The 18,980-nt window shown below is 42.7% G+C and overlaps 1 protein-coding gene across 5 annotated transcripts in view; it reads right to left on the bottom strand.

Annotated features, from left to right (window-relative positions):
* The window catches only part of LRRC9 (leucine rich repeat containing 9), an 87,249-nt gene that overhangs the window by 56,980 nt on the left and 11,289 nt on the right, over positions 1 to 18,980 (bottom strand). For 4 of the 5 annotated variants that reach the window (XM_038408097.2, XM_043516662.1, XM_038408098.2 and 1 more), the window contains exons 7-11: positions 14,886 to 15,068; positions 12,938 to 13,093; positions 8,616 to 8,824; positions 5,765 to 5,896; positions 134 to 310 (exon numbers count right to left, since the gene is read on the bottom strand). In XM_038408097.2, coding sequence (XP_038264025.1) covers positions 134 to 310; positions 5,765 to 5,896; positions 8,616 to 8,824; positions 12,938 to 13,093; positions 14,886 to 15,068 — 857 coding nt within the window. The remainder of the gene's footprint in view (positions 1 to 133; positions 311 to 5,764; positions 5,897 to 8,615; positions 8,825 to 12,937; positions 13,094 to 14,885; positions 15,069 to 18,980) is intronic. The other variant, XM_043516663.1, reaches the window with a different exon arrangement.

Genomic DNA, 18,980 nt, shown 5'->3' on the forward strand with positions numbered 1-18,980 from the left:
TAAACTGAATTCACAGCCTTACACTGGTTTATGTGTTGCTTTGTAAAATATATCTATCACTTAAAATCACTAAGTTCATATTGCTTCACATATAACTGCTTCACTAAATTGTCCTTAAAAATAATCTACTCACTCTGTTTCACTTAAAACTTCTTTATCCAAAAACATTTGAAACTTCTCTTCAAATATCATCCTCAGGATACGGTTGTGCACTCGAATGATGCGATTTATTTTCACTCCTGTGATACTATATGCTTTGAAGTCCCAGGCACAAAATCGTGATAGAATTAAATCATAGCAGGAATTAAACCTGTGTCCAGGAATGAACAATGGAGAGCAATGAATTAATAACATTTTCTTCATTTTTTTAAATTTTTTTTTGCAACCAGAACCTGGTTTTTCTTCAGTTTTCAAATGAAGGGAAAGAAAAATAAGTAATATTTTGGGGTAGTTTCTTTTTCTTTTATACTTTTAGAAATATCTCTTTTCAACTAGAGATGGATGACCTTGTGTTACCTCATTTTGAACATTACAGATTACATTTGGCAGCAAATACTAATGTTAATGAGTTTGTGATCCACCACATTTCTCTCCTGCTTCTAGGATTCCACGTTGCATCGCAGATTCCATAAAGTCCTCCTCACATGCTTATGGCCACAGCTCTAGGCTTCTTGTCTGGAAAACTGTTTGCCTCATGCAAGTGAGTAATTCTAGTGGAGTCAATGGGACGACTTGCATAAAGTGAGCACGCTGAACATGGACCTATATTACTACACCGAAACATTAAAAGAGGAATGACAATCCAGCAGTAAGGGCACTAGCCTAGGACCCAGGAGATCTGGGACCACTTCCCTACTCTCCTACAGCCTTCCAAGGCAATAACAAAGGCTCAGTTCTCCACCAACAAAATGGAATAATGGCACTTCCATGCCTCACTGGGTCATTGTGAAGATAAATACATTAAAGACTGTGAAGTGCTCAGATACTACAGGTTTCAGAGTAGCAGCCGTGTTAGTTTGTATTCACAAAAAGAAAAGGAGTACTTGTGGCACCTTAGAGACTAACAAATTTATTTGAGCATCCGATGAAGTGAGCTGTAGTCTCTAAGGTGCCACAAGTACTCCTTTTCTTTTTTCACATACTACAGTAATGGGGCCATATCAACAGTTTTGACAGACAGCTAAAATACAGTTCTTAAAATAAGTCTATTATGGAAATGTAGTGGTTTCCCAAAAGCTGAGAAAACCAAACTGAAAACCAAATACTCTTTTCAATAATCAAAGGACAATTTTCTAGAAAAAGACAAACAACAAATGCAGATCGACTTGCAATGAATAAAAACACTGCTCTTTCTCTAAAGGACTCTGTGCTAAGACCCTGATTCAAACATTGGACTCATTTAGCATTTCTCCTCGTCAATATTAAAAATCCTTGGCTTGAAAAAGCAGCTTTAAAATAAAATTAATTAATTAAATAAAATGACAATACTAACAAAGAACACTGTTTATAAAGGAAAGTACAGAGAGAACCTCTGAGCGCATCGCAACCTGCAGCACTTTAGCAGACATGTCTGAGCATAAGAGAAAGGCACAGCTGAGGTGGACAAGCTTGGAGTACTCAAGCAGAAAACTGTCCTTGAAATAATGCCAACCTAAATTTGAGTCTCCCCTCAACAAAGTGTCAAGGTTATTTATACTGAGACCATGTAAACAACCTTTAATGCTTCTTTACAACAAGTAGTAAAGCTATCCAGGAGCTCGCTGTCACTGCTGCCACAGTAGTTAAAATAGCTATTAGTCATTTCAGATTTTCATATTCCTCTTTTATCTATCATCTTATTTTATAAAGAATTTCCTGGATGCGAAAAAATATAAAAAAAGATAGCAAATAATTGGTCTACAGGGGAATCAAAGTCTTGATAGCATATACTATACAAATAGTGGAATATTATCTTCTACTGTGCCTAAGTATTACTATGGTCCCAACACAGCTCCCATTGAAATGAATAGCAAAACTTCAATTGACTTCAATGAGGCCCCAAATCTCTGGTGTTGCATTTGGCCCAAAGAACTTACCTAAAACTTAATGGAATCCTTAGACATTTTATGCCTTTACATCAGGCATCAATGGAGTGAATATTAATTAAAATAACTATTGAACAAATTATAAAAAACAGTCACATTTCAGTTTTAGATATACTAAGAAGACCCCAACCCCCCCAATAAAATATCTATTTTTTTCCAAAATATTTGTATACTTTTTGATAGTCATGATTATAGCTACTGGAACATTTTATTAAATAAAGGACTAATTTATCTTTTTAAAAATTACTGAATTTCTTTTGAAGAATGTTTTATAGAACAAACGTCTTCTTTCATTTTGAGCGCTCTCTGCATTTTAAAGAATATCACTGGTACCAGAGCGAGAGAGTATTTTTGTATTTTTATGAGAGGGTGGTGTGGCCCAGTGGACAGAGCAGTATGGGGTCTATTCCCAGCTCTCCCACTGGTCTGCTGGATGACCTTGGACAATCACTACCTCTCTCTGTGGCTTGGTTTCCCCATTGGTAAAATGGGGAATAATTATATTTACCTCCTTTGTAAAGTGCTTTGAGCTCTACTGATGATTTATTATAGCTTATATACCACAATAAATAGATGACAAAATTGTATACTTCAGGACATAAAGCAATAAATAACTTAAGAGGGTTAGGAAATAAATTCTTCCACAAGCCCATTATTCTATAAGTCTATATTGGAGTTTCTTGCACTTTTCCCTGAAGGTGAGCAGGGTGACTATGCATTCCCTGCATGCAGCACTGATGGGCTCTGTGTTAGTTTCATAGAGGGCAGGGTAGAGAGATATGGAAATGGGCAGATCCAAAGGTCACAAACTTCTGTACGAGTCCAGATGGTTCACTGCTCTTGCTCAATCCGTGAATAGCATTTATAGAAGGGCTGTGTGCCCTCTCCATGCTCTGCCCATGGGTTAGATACTGATTCCATTTCTCTCTAAACTCCTACATAGTTCTCCCGTACAAAGCCGGGGTCATAAATTTAACCACCAGAACTAAGTTTATCCATACCATAAGCTGGTAGTACTCCCAGCGAATGTCAATGAGAGTCATGCCTACTTAGGCCAAGGCCAGATTTAGCCCTACATGTGTTTCTGAAGAAAATACTTCCTTCAGAGAATTTCAGGTCACAATATATTAACTAAAAGAAGAGAAGTACCTGTGGCACCTTAGAGACTAACAAATTTATTTGAGCATAAGCTTTCGTGAGCTACAGCTCACTTCATCGCTCACGAAAGCTTATGCTCAAATAAATTTGTTCGTCGCTAAGGTGCCACAAGTACTCCTTTTCTTTTTGCGAATACAGACTAACACGGCTGCTACTCTGAAACAATGTATTAACTGTTTTTTTTTTCCTTTTTGGGGGGCAGGGGAGGCTTGTTAAAATTCACTAACTCTGAATGGTAAGAACAGAAAATTTATCAACAATTTCCCTTCTGCTAGCAGAATCTCCCACATCGTTGACATCTCAGCTGCTCTCCTCTCTCTGCAGCTCATGTAGGCAGATCAAAGTTTAGAAGCCATGTGAACTGGCCAGGCCCCTCAGCTACTGCTTGCTTCCAGATGAGTTATTCCCAAGATGTTAAAAATGCGCAACTTCAGCACATAGTACTAGGGTTCTTATTCCCTCTTGGTTGTTCACATATGTGACTGTGGTCATGTTGTCTGACTAAATCAGTAAGCGGTTCCCCTCTAGCCTGGACAGAAACCTTCATAGCACCAGCTTGACTGCTCTTAGTTCTAGGAGGTTTATGCTGTGGGTCCTCTCCTCCAAGTTCCAGAAGCCTTGAGCTGTTTGGGACCCTAGATATGTTCCCCAGCTCTCTAGATTGAAGTCAGTTATGAGGATCAGGGGATCTGGAAGGCATAAGGAATGCCCTGAGCTGATCACCACTTTAAGCAGTTGATCACCTGTGCCAGGATCCTCATTTGATCTTTCATGTACTCAGGGGTGTGGTCCCATACCATTAAGATGAAGCCCTTGAAGGCGCATGATGCATGATTGTGTCCATGGGGCGATCCCTATGCACAATACTAGGAGGCCTAGCAGTTGAAGGCTCACTGCGATCGTGGGCCTCTTGCAGTTCCAAAACAATGCAAGGAGGTCTTGAATCTTCTGGAACCTCTCAAGAGATGGATATATCCTTCCTATCAAGGTGTCTGTGTCCGCTCCCAAGTAAGTTATTTGGGTGGATGGAATCAAGGTGTTTTTCTGGATGTTAATAATAAAACCATGCATCTGCAGGAGAGTCAAAGTCAGAAACATAGTTGTTTGTGCCATTATAGGGGATGGAGCTCTGATAAAAATGTCTTCCAGGAAGGGGTATAGATAGCTCTCCCATCCTGAGTCTGGCTATGATTATCACCAAATCTTTGTAAAGACCTGGGGATTGAGGGAAAGCGAAGTTGGAGTGCCTGATATTGATAATGCTTTCTGCTGTAAGCAAACATTAGGAACCTGTGATGGCATGGTCTGATCAGGATGTGTAGTATGCATCTGTGAGCTCCACAGAAGATAGAAAATCCCTCTGGGACAGGGATGACACTATAGAAGTCAGGGTTTCAGCCAGAACTTCATTTTCTTCATCCGTTTGTTGAGCCTTCTGAGATCTAGAATGGCTCAGATTCCCCCTGTATGGTTCTAAAGCAGGCGTTCTCAAACTTCATTGCACCTTCATTGCACCTCCTCTGACAATAAAAATTACTGTATGATCCTAGTAAGGTGGGCCAAAGACAAAGCCCAAGGTCTTCTCCCCCAAGCAGGGGGACCTGTAACTTGAGCCCCACCACTCAGGGCTGAAGCCCTTAGGCTTCAACTTCAGCCCTGGGTGGTAGAGCTCAGGCTTCCGCTTCATCCCCAGCAAGTCTAATGCCAGTTCTGGCAACCCCATTTAAACAGGATCCCAACCCACTTTGGGGTCCCGACCCACAGTGTGAGAACTGCTGTTCTAAATGATAGAGAAGATGGAGCAGAACCCTGAGAATCCTTCTTGTGAGGGAATGCTCTATATCACTCCCATACCCAGGAGGTGAGAAATCTTGTTCTAGCTTAGACTGTGCTTTACGGGGTTATTTGAGATGGGGGACAGGATGAAAAATGGATGGGGTGGAGCCCATAACTCAAGGGAATATCCCTCACTCACTAGTCCATGGTCAAAGCAACACATTCCTCCAGGAATTGGGAAATCCTGTCCCAAAGCTTCCATTCTGGGGGGAGACCTAGGTGGTCTTTGTCATAAAGAGGCTTTGGGAGCAGCAGGATTCTCCTGGGGCTCTCTTTCCAAGCCATGGTTCCTCAGCTTTCATCTGGGGAGCCTGCTGTCTCTTTGCTGGTATTTCTGTAAGGATGAGGTCCAAAAGGAATGCCTTTGTGTGAAGGCCAGTCTGTACTCTTTCTCAAAGGCATGGTGTGGCATCAGAAAGGACTGTTAGATTTTGAAGCATTGTCTACTACTTTGTTCAGATGTGAAGGAGGGAGCTATAAAAGCTGCCGCCTTCCACAGTAGCCACAGAGGCAAGAAATTGGAAGCAAGCAAGAGCAGAGTGGGCATGGCCAAACCATGTCATTTCAAAACTCTGATCTGCCTCCATGAGCTGCAGAGAGAGGAGATCAGCCCAGGTATCAAGAATTGTGGGTGGCACTGGGCTGCAGAAACAGGGTTTAAAACGTAATGTCTAAAATAACTTTACCAAGAATCACTTGGTGAGCCTTCTTCAAAGCGAGTGTTGCCCACTGTTTCCAATTCAGTCACCAAAAACTGCACTACTAAGCTATTGCTTTTCTTCTTTTTTTTAACTTCCATCTGGTAAATTTTCTCAATTCTGCAACAGAAACAACATGGTAAATTTTGGTGGGAATGTAATAAATGATAAGGACAGACACAAAATTCATCTTGCTTTTTTATAGCAAATTCAGAAAAAAATAGGGATTGAGATGGCTTTTTATGACTTATTCTGTTCTACATATAAGAACTTGGAGCCACATTCTTTAGTTTTCTTTCCACTTATTTTTCTTAAAAATTATAAGTGAATTGGATGTTTGTGAATGGTGCTGGCTTTACAGCACTGGAGGGTGAGGACCTGCAGTGATCAACAAGACAGCTACAGCATAGGCATCTTCAGGCAAGCTTCCCTCATTCCACCCCCAACATTAACTTGAGGGATCATCTGTAGGAGTAAGAGAGAGGTTTAGTTTCTTTGAAGTATTGAAAATGATGCTAATCTGAAGTGCCGCCGCAAAAGGAGTGACTTAAGGCACAGGCTTGATATAGGTGGCTACTCAGGACATTTCAGGTTGCAATATATTCAACCCCTCCCCACTCCCAACTCCTTCAGTTGTTCCATTACTGAACTGACACAGTAGAAGTGTGCATGCTTCTTCCCTCTCCTCATTGACAGGCATCCAGGACTCTCCCTCTGGAAACCACCTCCTGCTCACCAGTTAAAAAACCTGGCATGATCTGGTTCTCTTTTAGGTCTGATGCACCACAGAATTTTTTGTCAACCCGCTTTTCATTGCACCCTGGGATGGGGTAAGAACCCAAGACACGAAAGCACATAAAGCAAGCGCTGGCTAAACTGAAGGATCAATGATAGATCTAAGGACCATTGTCTTGTAAAACACAATAGAATATAATAAAATTCTTTCTACTATTGTTAAGCTAGCAATCCAAACTCTCTTTCAGTAACAAACATTCCTTTCTAAATAGTCATGAGGTATCAGATTTCAAAAACCAGTTAACTCTTATGTATTTTCCCACTTGAAATCTAATATGATTTTAGTACCAACCATCGGAAGAATCCCTAGAACTAAAAATTCAATGCTTTATTAGCATCTCAAATTTTGGAATATCAGCTTCCAAATCTTAAGGGAAGAAATTCATCCCTATGCAAAGGGCCTCACATAAGCCTTATAGCACCATTTCAATCTCACTGAAGGCCTATTTTGAGGGGTTGTGCCGTGCATAGATCTTGTGCTCAGTGATGAATTTCACCCATAAAGCACTCATCTCTAACTAATGAATGTCAAGAAAAAGCAGTTGCTAAAGTTATGCTGGAATTCCAATGGTAATCAGACTGGCATGAATTTTTAAAATTTGACAAATACCTCCTGACTTGCCAGGGCATTTTGCTGGATCAATACATGTTTTCAAGAGCTGTAAACTTTTCCATTCACTAGTCCTACATGGCTAAGAAATTTTGGTTCTAGACATTTTTGTTCAATCCTTGTCCTATCTTTGAGACTGCTAATAATTTTTTTAAAATAAGGACACCTGTCTACTAGGAAGTAGATTGAATCCAGCAATTCTCAGTTCACACAGGGTAGTTAACAGCCATTTTAATGACTTTTATTATTTACTTGATTTCTATTAGATGTTCTTGGGACTTGTGCACATGCGGCAAACAGTGTTTCCACTTCCATCTGTCCAGTGACACATTTCTTGCTCCATTGTAGTCTGTTTCCATGACAGCGGCATCTCTCTCAATGGTTTTTTATGTCACCTGTGGTCCTCCTCTTTTTCATCTTCTGCCAGGTAGTGTCCAGTCAAGGGTTTGTCTAGAAACACCCTTTTTTGACATCCGTATATGTCCAAACCACTTCAGCCTTCTTTCTTGCATCACAGTCTCTGCAGTCTGTTGGCCAGTTCTTTGTAAATCAGCAGCATTGGTTACTTTATCCCACAAGTTAACACCAAGTATTTTCAGCAAGCCAAGAAGGCTGAATGCATTAAATTTTCTGCTGTGGGCTTCTAGCATTTGCCAAAATTCGGTATCACGTGTGAAGTCAAGAGCTTGAATTTTTCTTTTACTCCACATAAGTCCTGTATCTTCCTTTGATGTTGCTTTTTGCATCACCTAATCCATCACAATGCTGAAAAGATGATGAAACCCTGCTGCATGCCAGTAATATCAAACTAATCAGTCTCTCCATTTTCTGTTCATATGCAGCAGTTTGAACTTTCACATGGCATCTCGACCAGTGACATTACCTTTCTAGGAAGCCCATATTGTTGCAAGATCTTCCATAGTGACTCCGTGAATGCAGGTGAAAGTTTTGGTGAAATCTATGAAGTTCAAGACAAATCTTCTGTAGGCAAGCTCTTTCTCAATCAATCATCTCAGGATAAAGATGTGATCTACACTTTTTTTTTTTAATCTAAAGCCTGCTTGCTTATTATTTCAGTACTTCATCTATGCCCAGGTTAATTCTGTTCAACTTTTCTCTAAAGTAGTTTTTTTCCTCGCCAGTTATCAGACACCCTTAATTTGCCTTTCTTTGATAGATTTATTTTATAAAATTTCTTCCAGTCCTCTGGACAGAACTCTTTCTCCCAAACTATATTACAAAATTAATATAGTAAATATTAATAAATAATTAGTAAATATTTTGGAATACTATCAGTTTGGACCTCAGCTGAAATAAATGTAACACAGGCTACAAATCCTATTATCAGTCCCTTAAATTACCAAGCCCCATTGCAATGAATTGGAATGTATACATATTTCAAATTGCAGCTCTTACACAATTCACTAAACATACTCATCTAGTTTTCTGTTCCAGAATGTTATCCTTTCCCTCAGTGCATCTAATTTCAGAAAGAACTTCCTCTCAAGACTTGACTCCTCACTGGCTTCATCCGTGTTCTCACTATCTTCAATTGATTTTTCGATTTCCAGTCTTTTACTCTTAATGGATTTGTTATTCTTTATTTTGCCTGATGTCTGCAGCTCTGTCAGTTCACGTTCCAGCTGTTAAAAAGAATGCATCAGGATTCAAAGGCAATAGGTGAACTTTTGGTAGAAAATTACAGTATTTGTTTTTCCACAGAAGATAAATCTTCTAACTATACACTATAAAGTGACCATGAAAATATTTACCAGAAAACTAATTTAATAAAACAATAATTTTCTTGATTTTTTCCTGACAATAGAATCTTCTTGTTTATTTAGTTAAATAATTCTGCAATTTGTAACAAGTTACTTAAAAACTTGACAAACTTGGAACAAATCAAAATATGTACTGAACACGGCTTCAGTTATGATATATCCTGCAAAATGGAAACTCCCACTCTTTTAGAATTAAATACATTTTTATAGCCTGTAGTAGCTTATATTATGATCAAGAATATGAAATAATGATTTCCTGATAGAAATTCAAATTTAAACACAGTAGGCTTTCTCCTTTTGCTTCCTGGATATCTTCAGCTGGCATAGACCTTTATCCCCTTATATTGTCATGGCTATCAGGTTTTTATATGAATTTGATACTCATGAAAATGAGAGACTATCAGCACAACCTAAAGTTAGGCATGGTGAGGGCAGGCACTTTATAAGTTTCCTCACTTAGGGCTTGAAACTGCAGTGCATAGAGGAAGGTGCAGAAGGGATATGCTCAGCAGGGGTACAGGCAACAACTGCATGTTATATTAAAAGTTAAACCATGCTCTGAACTTTGAGCTAGCATCTGCATCCACACGCTCTTTGTCATGGGTGCTCAGCACCGACAAGGGCATGGGTTGAAGAAATGAGGACAGGTTTACTCTGGAGCAAAGGGGCCAACCTCAGCTCTACAGCATAGTAATGAGGTGCTCAGTAGCCACCACCTTAGGGAAAAAAAGGCAGTACTTCAGCGGATGTGAAGTCAGGGTTACACTGCTCCATTAACGACCAAGATGACAAATAGCTCAGCTCTGACCTGAACAGACTCACTGACTTTTCTAATGCACTCAGGGTGAAATCTTGGCCTTGTTCATTTCAATGAGGCCAGGCTCTCATCCCTCTCACTACCCCCATCCAGGATTGAACCCTTAGCACTACAATGCTGACATACAACTCCCTTGCTATTGCAATCCAGGATTTCTTTTGAGCAGCACTGTAACTGAGATTTAGGTAAATTCATCTTAAGTAGAATTGCCAGGTGTCTGGTTTTCGACCAGAACGCCTGGTCGAAAAGGAACCCTGGCAGCTCCAGTCAGCACCGGTCGGTGACACAGCAGGGCTAAGGCAGCCTCCCTGCCTGCCATACCTCTGTGCGGCTCCCAGAAGTAGCGGCATGTCCCCCCTCCATCTCCTAGGCATAGGGGCAGTCAGGGGGCTCCGCGCGCTGCTCCCAACCCAAGTGCTGGCTCCTCAGCTCCCATTGGCCAGGAACCGCAGCCAATGGGAGCTGCGGGGGCAGCAGCTATGGACGGGACAGCATGAAGAGCTGCCTGACCGCACCTCTGTGTAGGAGCCGGAAGGGGTATGTGCCGCTGCTTTTGGGAGCTACCTGAGGTAAGCACTGCCTGGTACCTGCACCCCTCACCCTCTCCCATGCTCCAACCCCCTACCGCCACTCTGTTCCCCCCCCGCACCCAAATTCCCTCCCAAAGACTACACCCCCCCTGCACCCCAACCCCCTGCCTCGATCCCCCCCACCCTCTGAACCCCTAGGCCCCAGCCCGGAGCACCCTCCTGCATCCAAAACCCCTCACCTCCAGCCCCACCCCACAGCCCACACCCCCAGCCAGAGCCTCGCCTTCCCACCGCAACCCTCTGTCCCAGCCCATAGCCTCCTCCCACACTCCAAACCCCTCAGTCCCAGCCCAGAGCCCCCTCCTGTACCCAAAATCCCTCATCCCTGGCCCCACATTGGAGCCCACACCCCCAGCTGGAGCCTCACCCACCCCCACTTCCCAACCCCCTGCCTCAGCATGGACCCCCCCCCGCACTCCAAACCCCTCATTTCTGGCTCCACACTGGAACCTGCACCCCCAGCTCAGAGCCCATACCCCCTCCCACACCCCAACCCCCTGCATCAGCCAGTAGCCCCCTCCCATACTTTGAATACCCTGGCTCCACCCCGCAGCCCAGAGCTCCTCCTGCAGCCCAAATCCCTCATCCCCACCCCCACACCAGAGCCTGCACCCCTAGCCGGAGCCCTCACCCGCTTCCACTTTGCTCCCCACTGCCTCAGCCCAAAGCCCCTTCCTGCATCCTGAACTCCTCATTGCTGGCTTCACCCCAGAGTCCGCACCCCCAAGCTCACACTCCCAGCCGAATCTTCACCCCTTCCCACACCCCAATTTCCTGAGCCAGCCCAGTGAAAATGAACGAGTGAGTGAGGGTGGGGAAGAGCGAGCAACGGAGGAAGGGGGGGATGGAGTGAGTGGGGGCAGGACCTCGGAGAAGGGCGGGGCCACAGAGGAGGGGCGGGGCAAGGGTGTTCAATTTTGTGTGAGTAGAAAGTTGGCAACCCTAAGTGAAATTCACACCTGTATTGCAGGATGGCAAATGTGTCACTTAAGTAAAACTGAGGCCTCAACAGGGTTTGAGTAAGAGGTAATTACTTCACAGGCTTTGTGCTGGCCCTCTGTAGTGCACCTGTAGTACAGAAAATGATAGAAAAATAAAGGGTCCATAAAGCCTCTAGAAATGAAAATACTGTACCCTTCATTTCTAGTATTAATTTACCAAGAATTTCAGGCTTAAATTGTACAGTGATTTCATCTTGATTTGGGAGTGGGGAAGTGGCTAGACTCTAGAACTGAAATATCCCCCCTCTCCTCCTGGAAGGGGGAAAAACATGAACAGTGACATGGCCGTAAGGCCAAGCCAGGAAGAGGACCCTGCAGTACTTGGACTGAGCTGGATCTGCAGAGGGTGATGATGATAGCCGAGGTGAGTCTGCAGGGGGTGATGATGATAGGCGAGGCATCACCAGGAGATGGCGCACCAGCTAGCACAGCTAATCCCTGTGATGGCCGGAAGGCATTGCATTGGTAAGTGAACCCTGTGACACACCCACAACACTTTTTAAAATCAGGCCCTTTTTTGGGGTACCTATATATGGATTTAAGAGCCTTGACTTTCGGCACCCAAGTTGGAAAATCTTGTTCCGGGAAATATACTCAAACATGGTAGACCTGGTTGTAAATCAGTCACATAACTTTTCTTCACTCTTTAGTTGTGGTTTAAAGCTTTTAGGTTATTCCACCATGATAGCTGACTCAAGCCTCTGCATGGAAAACAGAGCTAGAGGATGCAATTAACATTAACAACTTTAACCATTGAGATGTGTGAGAGTAAGAGAATATATTCCATTGCAACAGTAGGGAAGGATTTAGCTCCCAAAAGTAACATTTCTGTAAAACTGCACAACTCAGAAACAAATCAGTCCTCTTTGCTTAAGAGCATCAACAAAACTTGTATTCTGAATATTCCTTTCTGCACAGTGTAAAAGTGCAGATCCCTGATCAAAATACTTGAAAGATTTAGATACATGTAAAAAGCAAAAGTCTGGATTATTTTTAAATAGGCATTTTTAAAATAGCTAGCACAAGGTACATCTTAAAGATTTATTATGAACATAAAAAAAGAGCGTAGACTGTAAAACAAAATGCTTTACCGTTTAGGATTATCTGGGATTGCATTGGTGTAGCTGAGAATAGAATCTCATCCATTATTTTATTGCTTGTACTGTATTTAAAGAACAGGAAGATAACATTTAAACCTTAAAATTAGAAAACTGCAATATGAGCACACCCTGTGGAGGATTACTGAAATTGCAGCACACGTAATTTATTTTAAATAGAGCTTAGGCATTTGAATAAACACTGGGTTGTTGGTTTTTTTTTTTTTTTTTTTAAAAGGTAAATTTTCCATTGACTTCAATCAACTGATCAGCCCCTAAGAACTCTGGGCTATATTCTGCACTCAGTTACATTGTCCAACTCAAATTGGTATAACTGAAGGCACAATTTAGGCAAATAAGCCTATAAAAGAATTTCTTCATCCAAACTCATATCTCCTCCCATAATAGACATTAAAATTTCTTTCAAAGGATGCATTGTTTTCTTGATATTTTCAACTATTTAAACTTACATGTTTTATGTTGCAGTTGAACAATTTTATTCGATCTTTTGGCAATTTCTGCAGCTTGCATTTTCTTTCTTTCAGCTTTTCAAGCTCCTCATTGAGCTGCCTATGAACACTCTTTATGCGCATGTTATAGTACATTATCTTTTTCATCACTGTAGCCTTCAAGTGTCAGGAAAACAGGAAAAGTTATTCGTCAGAATAACGTCAGCAAAATATAACTGTTCCTACAGGCTGTTTTCTAACAATTCAGCAACCTTGTGACATTAAATTTTATATTTAAGTTTGGCTCTTAAATTTTAAACTATCACTTCTGAAATTGTAGACTAGATTTTAATGGTGTTGTAAGGGCTTCGTTCATGTCATTTTTGGGGGTTTGTTTTCAATCTCTTTGTGATGTTCCCAGTCCACTTAGATAAGAACATAAGAATGGCCCTACTGGGTCAGACCAAGGGTCCATCTAGCCCAGTATCCTGTCTTCTGACAGTGGCCAGTGCCAGGTTCCCCAGAGGGAATGAACAGAACAGGTATTCATCAAGTGATCCATGTAGTATTGTTTCAATCAGCAGTACATTAATACACATTAGGGAATCTTTAGTGTGCACCCACAGGGTCTACATGGATCAATTAACGCACGTTTATGCATTTTAGAAATCCTGTAGTCCACATCTGCTCCATGTAGACAAGCCCTTAGATACAATTAACCATTTCTAGAGTTTTTCCAATGTTTATTGGATAAACACTGATTTCATTTTTGTAATATCAGGGACATTTTATCAGCATTTATTGGTTACAACTGAAAAATCAGAAGCCCTAGGTATTGTATACTGCTAGGCTTAGCAGAGTTCAATTTTTACTTTCTTATGATTTCAACCGTAAATCATTTTTTCTATTTTTATCAATTTAAAGTTTCTCAGTTGCAGACAATAGTGGGGTCAGACAATAGTTATTTAATGATATATACTGAGATTCAAAAAGTTAAACTTTATAACCATTAAAACACAAGTGGTCAACATCATGTCAAAATATACAAAGTAAATGTCCTTAAAATCAAACTCTAAGTTCCTCAAGCAGCATTTTTCTAATTTTGTCTATCTGTAATTTTTCATTATCAATGGAAATATTTTTCATCTCTGTGTGTGTATGGTATAATAAAAATCTGATCCTTCCAAGCCTATATATTGCACATTGGAGGATTTGTCTTCCAGTTAAAATATTATTGTTGTTTAAGAATGTTTCAAAAAATAAAATGTAAAATATAAAATATGAATACATGGAAACTGTATATGAGAATACTAGTAAGCTTTTTTTATTTTTAAAACAAAGTTATGCTTGATTTTCAGTTAACTTTCTTGTAGTTATTGCTATTCTATGAACTATAATCTGTTTACAGAATACCTAGCTAAAGGCAGTCTTTGCATTCTGTAATAGTTCCTTTAAATAATGAAAAATGTATTTAAAAAGGACTTGCAATCAGTTTTCAAAGGGAGGGAATTGCTTCTTTCAATACAACAACACTGCTTCTCACCAACAAAGAAAGGTGGACAATAAGGTGAACCCCAAGCATTCAAAAATCATGGGTTGGGCCTCCCAAAATCATGAGATTTTAAAAGTAATAATAAAGATTGGGCTAGTTTTATTTGCTTTCAGGTTTTGAGCCTTTAGGTTTCACGTTTCCAAGTTTTTCTCCTCATGTGGAGTAGAAACTTACTTTTTTAATTAACGCTGAGATTCTTTCATAATCATTCAACCACCAGATATTGTGAGACTCATTATAAAATCACAAAAGTTGGCAACACTGCACAATATTAGTTTTGACATAAGCACTTCAGTTTCGTTGGCTGAAAGACAGATGTTGGGCAGTGGAGGTGTGTTACCAAAAACTGAGAAATAAAGAGGAAAAGAGGTCATAAATATTGCTGGCATAGCTATGTGGTGAAAATCTTATCCTTACCTCTGCCAGGACCTTGATTTGCTTTTGAGACACATCATACGTATCCAGCCTTTGAAGCTGAGGCATATGATACAGCACATGTGTAGCATAATTACAGAGAAGACAAATAGGGTTGGGGTCATACTGAGGATCATTCAGACTCAAATCTTTTAAATGCGGTAGGCTTGCTAAATTAGAGAGTTCCTGGAAAAAACAATGAAAAGAGTAAATCAACAACATGTTGGTGGTCCTTATTTCAAAAAGTCTGCATTTCAGCATGAAGGCAGGTCATTACTTTTAATTATTAAGAGGATATATGCAACAGCAGAGGGGGAAAAATCAAGCAGATCTGGGGTAGTATTAAAGGCAGGAGTATCGTTGTCCTCTTCCCCCAGCCCCGGAGAAGCAACTCTGCAGAGAGTCTATTGGAAGCAAGCTCCATACAGTGGAGAGAGACAAGTAGGAACTCTGGAGTGGTCACTCTCTCTGGCAGCATATCCCCCAAACCTGTGAATTTTAGCAGGGAATAGCTAACCCTGTAACAACAACTTACTGTTTTCCCCTTGGTGTTGTGAAGTCACCTACCTAGGATCTTCAGTGGTGTGGGGGGGCCACAGTTGTGACCCCTGTTGGACAAAGTCCAAGCCCTAGTAGGCTGCCCCATGCCCTCCACAAAGCACGTTCACTATTTCTTGGGATTAGCGAGATACTGTCAGCGATTCATTCCAAACTTCACTACCATTGCTGCCCCTTTGACAAACTTGCTCAAAGACTTGGACCCAAAAGGGTCTGTTGGACCAAAAACTATGACAAAACATTTAGAACCCAACAAGACCAGCTGATCCAGGAACCAGTGCTATTCCACTCAGATTTCTCAAAGCCGTTTCTCCTGCAAACAGACATGTCCGAGGTCATACTTGGAACTGCTATCTCAAGATGGAGAGGAAGCTTAAAAGGGAGCAACTCAGCTCAGAACAGGGAGGAAGTCAGACCTACCTTAAGGGCTCCTAAACAACAGTGCCAAAAAAGCCTCCCTGTGAGAAAGAAGACTGCCTGCTCAGCCCGGTTGGAGCTGAAGGTTTAGTTGTCTTTTCTTTCGCTATCTTATATTGGACTTGGAGACACTGGGGGAGATGGATGGTAGGAAGTGACCCAGGGAGGCAGCTTTGGGTGCACTCCAGAGTACCTGACACTCTTGTCTCTCATAGGGCCCTGATTGGATCCTGGTGGAGTGGGAGGGCCTGGGCTCCCCTACCAACTGCTCTTTGTTGCAGGGGGCATAAGCCTAATTTCCACTGCACCCCACTCTGTCATGAGGATAACATAAAGACACTGAAAACCCTGAGGTGAGAATAAGCTACATACAAGGGTTTAGAACTGGCCTGAAAGCTCTTCCTACCGGAAACTGAGAGACTGGAAACTGGGTGCACTACCCACTAGACTACCTGGTCCTCCGAGGACTATTACATGTCCCTGTCCCAATAGTGTCTCTTCCCCATCCCTAGCTCCTTGTTACAGTCCCATTCTCCTCACCTATTAGTCTTATTCTCCACCCAGGCTTCTCATCTCAGTTTCCTACCACTCCAGGCTCTTTCCTAGTCACAATCCCCTTCCCTTCTGAGTCCGATCCCCACTCTCAGGGTATGTCTACATTACAAAATTAGGTCAAATTTAAAGAAGTAGGTTTTGTAGAAAGCGTTTTTATACAGTCGAGTGTGTGTGTCCCCACACAAATGCTCTAAGTGCATATAGTCAGCAGACTGTGTCCATAGTACCGAGGCAACAGTCGACTTCCGGAGCTTTGCACTGTGGGTAGCTATCCCACAGTTCCCACCGCCCATTTGAATTCTGGGTAGAAATCCCAGTGCGTGATGGGGCTAAAACATTGTCGCGGGTGGTTCTGGGTACATATCATCAGGCCCCCGTTCCCTCCTTCCCTCCGTAAAAGCAAGGGCAGACAATCGTTTTGCACCTTTTTTCTTGAGTTACCTGTGCAGACGCCATACCACGGCAAGCATGGAGCCTGCTCAGCTAACCGTCACCGTATGTCTCCTGGCTGCTGGCGGACATGGTACTGCATTACTACACAGCAGCAGTTTATTGCCTTTTGGCAGCAGACAGTGCAGTATGACTGGTAGCCATCGTCGATGTAGTCCTGGGTGCTCTTTTAACCGGTCGCCTGGGCAAACATGGGAGTGACTCAGCCAGGTCATTTCCGTTGTTTCGTCTCATGGCGATTGAGTCCTACCGGCAGTGCACTGTCTTTTAATTTGCAGCCAGCAGAAGACGATGGCCAGTAGTCATACTGCACTGTCTTCTGCCGAGCATCCAGGAGGTGACGATGGCTAGTGGTCGTACTGCACAGTCTGCTGCCAGCACGATGTATAAAGATAGATGAAGTGGCTCAAAACAAGAAATAGACCAGATTTGTTTTGTATTAATTTTCTCCTCCCTCCCTCTGTGAAATCGACAGCCTGCTAAACCCAGTTTTGAGTTCTATCCTTGAGGTTTTGAGTTCTATACTTGAGGCGGCCATTCAGTTTCTCGCAAAGCCACCCCCTTTGTTGAATTTAATTCCCTGTAAGCCAACCCTGTAAGCCATGTTGTCAGTCACCTCTTCTTCCGTCAGGGCAACAGCAGACAATCGTTCCGCGCCTTTTTTCTGTGCAGACGCCATACCACAGCAAGCATGGAGCCCGCTCAGATCACTTTGGCAATTAGGAGCACATTAAACACCACATGCATTATCCAGCAGTATATGCAGCACCAGAACCTGGCAAAGCGAAACCGGGCGAGTAGGCAACATCAGCGCGGTGACTAGAGTGATGAGGACATGGACACAGACTACTCTCAAAGCACGGGCCCTGCCAATGTGGGCATCATGGTGCTAATGGAGCAGGTTCATGCGGTGGAACGCCGATTCTGGGCTCGGGAAACAAGCACAGACTGGTGGGACTGCATAGTGTTGCGGGTCTGGGACGATTCCCAGTGGCTGCGAAACTTTTGCATGCGTAAGGGCACTTTCAGGGAACTTTGTGACTTGCTTTCCCCTGCCCTGAGGCACAAGAATACCAAGATGAGAGCAGCCCTCACAGTTGAGAAGCGAGTGGCAATAGCCCTGTGGAAGCTTGCAATGCCAGACAGCTACTGGTCAGTCGGGAATCAATTTGGAGTGGGCAAATCTACTGTGGGGGCTGCTGTGATGCAAGTAGCCAACGCAATCAAAGATCTGCTGATATCAAGGGTAGTGACCCTGGGAAATGTGCAGGTCATAGTAGATGGCTTTGCTGCAATGGGACTCCCTAACTGTGGTGGAGCCATAGACGGAACCCATATCCCTATCTTGGCACCGGAGCACCAAGCCCGTGAGTACATAAACTGCAAGGGGTACTTTTCAATAGTGCTGCAAGCACTGGTGGATCACAAGGGACGTTTCACCAACATCAACATGGGATGGCCGGGAAAGGTACATGACGCTCGCATCTTCAGGAACTCTGGTCTGTTTCAAAAGCTGCAGGAAGGGACTTTCTTCCCAGACCAGAAAATAACCGTTGGGGATGTTGAAATGCCTATAGTTATCCTTGGGGACCCACCCTACCCCTTAATGCCATGGCTCATGAAGCCATACATAGGCAGCCTGGAGAGTAGTCAGGAGCTGTTCAACTATAGGCTGAGCAAGTGCAGAATGGTGGTAGAATGTGCATTTGGACGTTTAAAAGCGCGCTGGCGCAGTTTACTGACTCAGTTAGACCTCAGTGAAACCAATATTCCCCACAGTTATTACTGCTTGCTGTGCGCTCCACAATATCTGTGAAAGTAAGGGGGAGACGTTTATGGCGGGGTGGGAGGTTGAGGCAAATCGCCTGGCGGCTGGTTACGCACAGCCAGACACCAGGGCGGTTAGAAGAGCACAGGAGGGTGCGGTGCGCATCAGAGAAGCTTTGAAAACCAGTTTCATGACTGGCCAGACTACGGTATGAAAGTTCTGTTTGTTTCTCCTTGATGAAATCCCCCGCCCCTTGGTTCACTCTACTTCGCTGTAAGCTAATCACCCTCCCCACCTCCCTTCAATCACCGCTTGCAGAGGCAATAAAGTCATTGTTGCTTCACATTCAT

Source organism: Dermochelys coriacea, chromosome 6 (assembly GCF_009764565.3).
Source record: "Dermochelys coriacea isolate rDerCor1 chromosome 6, rDerCor1.pri.v4, whole genome shotgun sequence".
Lineage (NCBI taxonomy): Eukaryota > Metazoa > Chordata > Testudines > Dermochelyidae > Dermochelys > Dermochelys coriacea.